This window comes from Diprion similis, chromosome 2, assembly GCF_021155765.1.
Source record: "Diprion similis isolate iyDipSimi1 chromosome 2, iyDipSimi1.1, whole genome shotgun sequence".
NCBI classification, from domain to species: domain Eukaryota; kingdom Metazoa; phylum Arthropoda; class Insecta; order Hymenoptera; family Diprionidae; genus Diprion; species Diprion similis.
The window spans coordinates 17,694,127-17,703,001 of record NC_060106.1 but is presented as its reverse complement, the minus strand read 5'-3'; the positions used below and the strand labels follow the sequence as shown (position 1 = coordinate 17,703,001).

At 40.1% G+C, this 8,875-nt stretch overlaps 1 protein-coding gene across 2 annotated transcripts; it reads right to left on the bottom strand.

The window, feature by feature from the left end:
* Positions 1–5,479: 5,479 nt before the first annotated feature.
* On the bottom strand, positions 5,480–8,762 carry LOC124416022 (transmembrane protein 209). Of its 2 annotated transcripts, XM_046896838.1 has the most exons (8): positions 8,610–8,762; positions 8,339–8,464; positions 7,964–8,265; positions 7,502–7,831; positions 7,259–7,392; positions 6,651–6,977; positions 6,339–6,560; positions 5,481–6,206 (listed from the first exon to the last, which is right to left on the bottom strand). In XM_046896838.1, the coding sequence occupies exons 1-8, from the start codon at positions 8,654–8,656 to the stop codon at positions 6,078–6,080; spliced, it is 1,617 nt and encodes a 538-aa protein (XP_046752794.1). In that variant the 5' UTR covers positions 8,657–8,762; the 3' UTR covers positions 5,481–6,077. The 2 variants fall into 2 exon arrangements, with proteins under 2 accessions (XP_046752795.1, XP_046752794.1); XM_046896839.1 differs by lacking the exon at positions 8,339–8,464 and having other exon boundaries at positions 5,480–6,206; positions 8,610–8,747.
* Positions 8,763–8,875: the final 113 nt, after the last annotated feature.

Sequence of the window (8,875 nt, the reverse complement as noted above, 5' to 3'; positions counted from 1 at the left end):
TTCGACTCGGAATCGATTTGTACGACCATCTCTAGAGTATTTCGACCCCAAGGAACTCAGAAAACACATAAAAAAAAGCGTCGGACCAACGGCAGAGAAATGACGACGAAAATCTCCAGTTTTTCGGCTGTAACTTTTGATGCGTTGCTTGCAGCGTATTGGGACTGCGCTTAATCGATTTCTCTCGCAAAATTACGTCGGAATAGGGCATGCCAAAATTTATTGCAGCACTTTTCAGAATCGTCGAAATTTTCGCCAAAAATCCAAAGGGGTAAGCCTTACTTTTTTGGTCATTTTCGGAGCCGAAAATTTTTCGACTCGGAATCGATTTGTACGACCATCTCTAGAGTATTTCGACCCCAAGGAACTCAGAAAACACATGAAAAAAAGCGTCGGACCAACGGCAGAGAAATGACGACGAAAATCTCCAGTTTTTCGGCTGTAACTTTTGATGCGTTGCTTGCAGCGTATTGGGACTGCGCTTAATCGATTTCTCTCGCAAAATTACGTCGGAATAGGGCATGCCAAAATTTATTGCAGCACTTTTCAGAATCGTCGAAATTTCCGCCAAAAATCCAAAGGGGTAAGCCTTACTTTTTTGGTCATTTTCGGAGCCGAAAATTTTTCGACTCGGAATCGATTTGTACGACCATCTCTAGAGTATTTCGACCCCAAGGAACTCAGAAAACACACAAAAAAGAGCGTCGGACCAACGGCAGAGAAATGACGACGAAAATCTCCAGTTTTTCGGCTGTAACTTTTGATGCATTGCTCGCAGCGTATTGGGACTGCGCTGAATCGATTTCTCTCGCAAAATTACGTCGGAATAGGGCATGAAAAAATTTATTGCAGCACTTTTCAGAATCGTCGAAATTTTCGCCAAAAATCCAAAGGGGTAAGCCTTACTTTTTTGGTCATTTTCGGAGCCGAAAATTTTTCGGCTCGGAATCGATTTGTACGACCATCTTTAGCGTATTTCGACCCCAAGGAACTCAGAAAACACATAAAAAAGAGCGTCGGACCAACGGCAGAGAAATGACGACGAAAATCTCCAGTTTTTCGGCTGTAACTTTTATTGCGTTGCTCGCAGCGTATTGGGACTGCGCTCAATCGATTTCTCTCGCAAAATTACGTCGGAATAGGGCATGAAAAAATTTATTGCAGCACTTTTCAGAATCGTCGAAATTTTCGCCAAAAATCCAAAGGGGTAAGCCTTACTTTTTTGGTCATTTTCGGAGCCGAAAATTTTTCGACTCGGAATCGATTTGTACGTCCATCTCTAGAGTATTTCGACCCCAAGGAACTCAGAAAACACACGAAAAAAAGCGTCGGACCAACGGCAGAGAAATGACGACGAAAATCTCCAGTTTTTCGGCTGTAACTTTTGATGCGTTGCTCGCAGTGTATTGGGACTGCGCTTAATCGATTTCTCTCGCAAAATTACGTCGGAATAGGGCATGCAAAAATTTACTGCGGCACTTTTCAGAATCGTCGAAATTTTCGCCAAAAATCCAAAGGGGTAAGCCTTACTTTTTTGGTCATTTTCGGAGCCGAAAATTTTTCGACTCGGAATCGATTTGTACGACCATCTCTAGAGTAATTCGACCCCAAGGGACTCAGAAAACACATGAAAAAGAGCGTCGGACCAACGGCAGAGAAATGACGACGAAAATCTCCAGTTTTTCGGCTGTAACTTTTATTGCGTTGCTCGCAGCGTATTGGGACTGCGCTTAATCGATTTCTCTCGCAAAATTACGTCGGAATAGGGCATGAAAAAATTTATTGCAGCACTTTTCAGAATCGTCGAAATTTTCGCCAAAAATCCAAAGGGGTAAGCCTTACTTTTTTGGTCATTTTCGGAGCCGAAAATTTTTCGACTCGGAATCGATTTGTACGACCATCTCTAGAGTAATTCGACCCCAAGGGACTCAGAAAACACATGAAAAAGAGCGTCGGACCAACGGCAGAGAAATGACGACGAAAATCTCCAGTTTTTCGGCTGTAACTTTTATTGCGTTGCTCGCAGCGTATTGGGACTGCGCTCGATCGATTTCTCTCGCAAAATTACGTCGGAATAGGGCATGCAAAAATTTACTGCAGCACTTTTCAGAATCGTCGAAATTTCCGCCAAAAATCCAAAGGGGTAAGCCTTACTTTTTTGGTCATTTTCGGAGCCGAAAATTTTTCGACTCGGAATCGATTTGTACGACCATCTCTAGAGTAATTCGACCCCAAGGAACTCAGAAAACACATAAAAAAGAGCGTCGGACCAACGGCAGAGAAATGACGACGAAAATCTCCAGTTTTTCGGCTGTAACTTTTGATGCGTTGTTCGCAGCGTATTGGGACTGCGCTTAATCGATTTCTCTCGCAAAATTACGTCGGAATAGGGCATGCCAAAATTTATTGCAGCACTTTTCAGAATCGTCGAAATTTTCGCCAAAAATCCAAAGGGGTAAGCCTTACTTTTTTGGTCATTTTCGGAGCCGAAAATTTTTCGACTCGGAATCGATTTGTACGTTCATCTCTAGAGTATTTCGACCCCAAGGAACTCAGAAAACACATAAAAAAAAGCGTCGGACCAACGGCAGAGAAATGACGACGAAAATCTCCAGTTTTTCGGCTGTAACTTTTGATGCGTTGCTTGCAGCGTATTGGGACTGCGCTTAATCGATTTCTCTCGCAAAATTACGTCGGAATAGGGCATGCCAAAATTTTTTGCAGCACTTTTCAGAATCGTCGAAATTTTCGCCAAAAATCCAAAGGGGTAAGCCTTACTTTTTTGGTCATTTTCGGAGCCGAAAATTTTTCGGCTCGGAATCGATTTGTACGACCATCTTTAGCGTATTTCGACCCCAAGGAACTCAGAAAACACATAAAAAAGAGCGTCGGACCAACGGCAGAGAAATGACGACGAAAATCTCCAGTTTTTCGGCTGTAACTTTTATTGCGTTGCTCGCAGCGTATTGGGACTGCGCTCAATCGATTTCTCTCGCAAAATTACGTCGGAATAGGGCATGAAAAAATTTATTGCAGCACTTTTCAGAATCGTCGAAATTTTCGCCAAAAATCCAAAGGGGTAAGCCTTACTTTTTTGGTCATTTTCGGAGCCGAAAATTTTTCGACTCGGAATCGATTTGTACGTCCATCTCTAGAGTATTTCGACCCCAAGGAACTCAGAAAACACACGAAAAAAAGCGTCGGACCAACGGCAGAGAAATGACGACGAAAATCTCCAGTTTTTCGGCTGTAACTTTTGATGCGTTGCTCGCAGCGTATTGGGACTGCGCTTAATCGATTTCTCTCGCAAAATTACGTCGGAATAGGGCATGCAAAAATTTACTGTGGCACTTTTCAGAATCGTCGAAATTTTCGCCAAAAATCCAAAGGGGTAAGCCTTACTTTTTTGGTCATTTTCGGAGCCGAAAATTTTTCGACTCGGAATCGATTTGTACGACCATCTCTAGAGTATTTCGACCCCAAGGAACTCAGAAAACACATGAAAAAGAGCGTCGGACCAACGGCAGAGAAATGACGACGAAAATCTCCAGTTTTTCGGCTGTAACTTTTGATGCGTTGCTCGCAGCGTATTGGGACTGCGCCTAATCGATTTCTCTCGCAAAATTACGTCGGAATAGGGCATGAAAAAATTTACTGCAGCACTTTTCAGAATCGTCGAAATTTTCGCCAAAAATCCAAAGGGGTAAGCCTTACTTTTTTGGTCATTTTCGGAGCCGAAAATTTTTCGACTCGGAATCGATTTGTACGACCATCTCTAGAGTAATTCGGCCCCAAGGAACTCAGAAAACACATAAAAAAGAGCGTCGGACCAACGGCAGAGAAATGACGACGAAAATCCCCAGTTTTTCGGCTGTAACTTTTGATGCGTTGTTCGCAGCGTATTGGGACTGCGCTTAATCGATTTCTCTCGCAAAATTACGTCGGAATAGGGCATGCCAAAATTTATTGCAGCACTTTTCAGAATCGTCGAAATTTTCGCCAAAAATCCAAAGGGGTAAGCCTTACTTTTTTGGTCATTTTCGGAGCCGAAAATTTTTCGACTCGGAATCGATTTGTACGTCCATCTCTAGAGTATTTCGACCCCAAGGAACTCAGAAAACACATAAAAAAAAGCGTCGGACCAACGGCAGAGAAATGACGACGAAAATCTCCAGTTTTTCGGCTGTAACTTTTGATGCGTTGCTCGCAGCGTATTGGGACTGCGCTTAATCGATTTCTCTCGCAAAATTACGTCGGAATAGGGCATGCAAAAATTTACTGCGGCACTTTTCAGAATCGTCGAAATTTTCGCCAAAAATCCAAAGGGGTAAGCCTTACTTTTTTGGTCATTTTCGGAGCCGAAAATTTTTCGACTCGGAATCGATTTGTACGACCATCTCTAGAGTAATTTGACCCCAAGGAACTCAGAAAACACATAAAAAAGAGCGTCGGACCAACGGCAGAGAAATGACGACGAAAATCTCCAGTTTTTCGGCTGTAACTTTTGATGCGTTGTTCGCAGCGTATTGGGACTGCGCTTAATCGATTTCTCTCGCAAAATTACGTCGGAATAGGGCATGCCAAAATTTATTGCAGCACTTTTCAGAATCGTCGAAATTTTCGCCAAAAATCCAAAGGGGTAAGCCTTACTTTTTTGGTCATTTTCGGAGCCGAAAATTTTTCGACTCGGAATCGATTTGTACGTTCATCTCTAGAGTATTTCGACCCCAAGGAACTCAGAAAACACATAAAAAAAAGCGTCGGACCAACGGCAGAGAAATGACGACGAAAATCTCCAGTTTTTCGGCTGTAACTTTTGATGCGTTGCTTGCAGCGTATTGGGACTGCGCTTAATCGATTTCTCTCGCAAAATTACGTCGGAATAGGGCATGCCAAAATTTATTGCAGCACTTTTCAGAATCGTCGAAATTTTCGCCAAAAATCCAAAGGGGTAAGCCTTACTTTTTTGGTCATTTTCGGAGCCGAAAATTTTTCGACTCGGAATCGATTTGTACGACCATCTCTAGAGTAATTTGACCCCAAGGAACTCAGAAAACACATAAAAAAGAGCGTCGGACCAACGGCAGAGAAATGACGACGAAAATCTCCAGTTTTTCGGCTGTAACTTTTGATGCGTTGTTCGCAGCGTATTGGGACTGCGCTTAATCGATTTCTCTCGCAAAATTACGTCGGAATGGGGCATGCAAAAATTTATTCCAGCACTTTTCGGAATCGTCGAAATTTTCCCCAAAAATCCAAAGGCCTTACTTCTTTTTTGAGTGAAAAATCTGTTGTCTCAGAATCGATTTGTATGACCCTTTCTTGATCAATAGGACCCCCACGAACGCAGAAAACCCCCACGAATGCAGGATTACGTCGATCCAAGAGGGTCATTTTGAAGACACTTTCAAAAAGTCTCACATTATATTCATACCAATTACAATTATTATGTAATGTACAAATAACATATATTGTGTAGTATTTATTCCAAATTCAGCTCAGCAACATATCTTTCATTTTTTAGAGAGGGTATACACGGAATTACAGTCATCTGTTTGAACTCTTGGTTACAGAGGTAATAAAGATGACAAAAGATATATAAAAAATACTTTATTGTTCATTTTTACTTTTTCCAGATGTTAAGGGACTTCACTCTGAGCACTATTCTCATAGTGCAGTCGTACGAGTTCTAAGATCAACACAGTTGCAATACAAAGATCGGGTAAAAATTTAATCCCTGCCTGAGCAAAAAAAAATTCTGCTCTTAATTCAAGCATAGGTATGGTTGGATCATAAAGATTGATCAAGCACTTCGAACTCAACAAATAATTGCAGACACTCTCCCAAATCACCCCCAGAAAAATATCATCAAATAATTACAAAACCAATTAAGTTTAAAATTCATACAAAAATCATTTATTACACCATTGGAGACTCAACGATATTATGAATTATGCGATTTCGAAAGGAATCTTGTTTTTCGTACCTAGATGTGTGAAAATAGATGACGAATGAATTGTGTTATACAATACAGTGTTATTCAATTATAGGTTCACATTCTAGTACACTAATCAGTCTCAGCCATCTGTTACCCATAGTACATTAACACCAGACATTCCTAGATTAACACGTCCTAGCATTCCGTGATCCCGCGTCTTTACTATGTACAGGAATAACAATAAAGTATGAAACATATTGTTTCGACCCTGAAATAAGTAATTCACATAAATTATGGTGATATTTTAACAGGGGATCCAGCAAATTTTGATACTGAATTTATGTGCAGATCGTGTATGTTTTTAAAAATTCGTCAATTATTCAGAACATCAAAAACATACCCTTGGTATTTCTTCATAATCATTTGGTGCTGAATCACCTGATAACGCCAAACTATAATGTGGCGGGTTAACCGAAGTACAGACAATTATGGGACCTTTATTTCGTGGTAAGTCTTTGCCAGCTCTGGCTGTGTATCTAGAGGTAAAAGGTCGAGCATCCGGTTGATCTAAAGGAGCCTCCAGTTGTGTATCCATGTAAGAAGCAAATAAGTGCATAACTATCTGAAAATACATAATAAATTTAAGATTTAACAGTGTACATGAGATTTTTTTTCAAATTTTCTCCAAGTTGAACATTAATTAGATATTTACCGCTGTATCCGTAGGTAATGAATTATCCCATTCTTTGCCATTGTAGGAGCTACCTCCATTCCACTTAAAATCACTCATGGATCCACCTTTAGCCAGAACTTTTATTCTTTTCACTAGATAATCCTGATTGTTTGATAGCTCAAGAAATGGTACCAAAGCAGGTAATGTTGGAACCCCAGCCACCAAAGTTGGTGATTGGGCTAACTTTCTAAGCCTATCCAGTCCCACATGACCTGGCTGCGAGTCACTTAAACCATGTCTTACTAGGGCTGAACGAACGTTCTCTATTTCCATGGCTACACGTTCAACGACAGTTTTACTAATCCACTAGAATCACACGTTATCCATTCATAAAAATATATCGCATTCAGGTGATTTATTATTTTTCATGACATATTGTTATTTTGTTGTAAAATCAAAATGTAATACTGTGTTTTTGTTCAGAATTGCATGTAGAATTCGAACTTTGCACCCTGTTTTACATTGCGATGCAGAGTCTCTGATATTAACCAAAATATGAGACATTTAAGGCAGTTGGTAAGAACTGACTACAGCATCCTATTAACCTCTCGAGACAAACTTTATATTCAATAATGCAACAAACAAACCATTCGAAGATTAGCTGTCCATTGATTAACTTTATTCGAATCTATCCTGTATTTTCTCCAAATGTCTGGTGCTCCAAAGATACCTCTTGGAGAGTTACCTTCCTCAGCTCCTGGACTTGTAGATTTCGATTTATCTGCGTAAGAGAGAAACACTGTAGTAAGAATGAAAACTTTAAGTAAACAGTTAAAACTCCACAAAATAGAGATAAAAAAAGAACAAGTGATAAATATCCAGCAATATACCAATTGTTGGTGCTAATTGATAGACACATCGCCTCAACATTGGGGAAACTTCGCCAGGATTTCTGGTTGCCGGATGTGACCAAAATGAGCTTAATAAATTTGATGGCTGATCCACATTTGTTATTGACGTTGATTTTCGCTCTCTATGTTCTATCTCCTTCAAATAGTTCTGGAGTTGTACTTCGTCATATATAAGACCTTCGCCGGTCAAGCTTCCATTTAGAGAGTTATTGAACGATTTGTTTAACGAAGTGTTTGGACTCACAGTTAACTTGCGAGGTGATGATGGACTATTGTACTTGTAAAATGGACTTGATACTGTATAATCTTCTGCAAAAAATAGTAGTAGTTTTTATATAAATTTGAACATCTTCTTGGATTTCTTTTTTCCAATATTTAGTAAATCTCAGCTAATTAACACAAGTCACAATTGGACACATTAGTCACGAAATTCATACATACTGCTTTCGTTTAAGCCAGGGGAGTTGAGGGTATTCGATCGCCAACTAAGATTCATGGTTGAAAAATGCTGAGGAGAACTTGGCTCAGATAGTTTTTGTGGAGGTGGTGCTTCTGTTTTAAATAGTGGGTCATTGTCCGTTACACCCAGTAGCTTTCTCTGCCGGGGACTCAAAACTACTGGTTGAATACTGAGCGTAGCTATTGCATAACTTACTATATGATACACCGCATTTAAAGCTAATATCGATGCCAAACACCACTCTATCCAACAAAACGGTTTATAAGCTACTCCACCATATAATCTGTAACATAAAAGTCATTATCAAGAACTACAATTTTATAACAATTAGTGCTAAATGAAAAGCAGTTTCTTACATATCATAGATCACAACAGTAAACAAAGAAGTATTAATGAAAAACCAGGTGATACTGTTTTTCACTTTTGTCTGCGTTTGCCTCAAATCTAAGGTTTGTTGCACCTGCGGCTTTGGAGTGAGGACTCTAAAAGTGGAAAAAACGGTTAAGCATCGTGTCACTGGTAAGTTTTACTTGTAAACTTTATGTATTTTGCTTCATTCGAAGTAGAATACCGGCGTCTATAACCTCTTTCTTAATCTCAAAATACCTGTAATTCGGTTTGACTTACCTCGCATTGGGTGAAATACAGCGCATAGGCGAATGAAAATTGCTCATGTTGCTGATTTTGTTCGAAAAATAATTGAATTAAAATATCTGATCCGTTCAACCTGAATTTATATTATACAAAACAAATCAATCACCTTCGCTCACTCGCAAGCACACACGCGCCAATGCGCCAAGCCAGTAAATATTCGCAAGCAGCGTCACCAGGACTTGTGTTACGAAAGCAGCTATTTCATGCCAGCGACATGCTATGCTTGTCGCTCTTGTGAA

Excerpts from the sequence above, each read along its gene's own strand:
- LOC124416022 (XM_046896838.1), bottom strand. The coding sequence starts at position 8,656 with ATGAGCAATTTTCATTCGCCTATGCGCTGTATTTCACCCAATGCGAG. Across the intron at positions 7,393-7,501 it reads TCAATTAGCACCAACAATTG|ATAAATCGAAATCTACAAGT; the intron begins GTATATTGCTGG and ends TCTCTTACGCAG. Across the intron at positions 6,561-6,650 it reads CATTACCTACGGATACAGCG|ATAGTTATGCACTTATTTGC; the intron begins GTAAATATCTAA and ends ATGTATTTTCAG.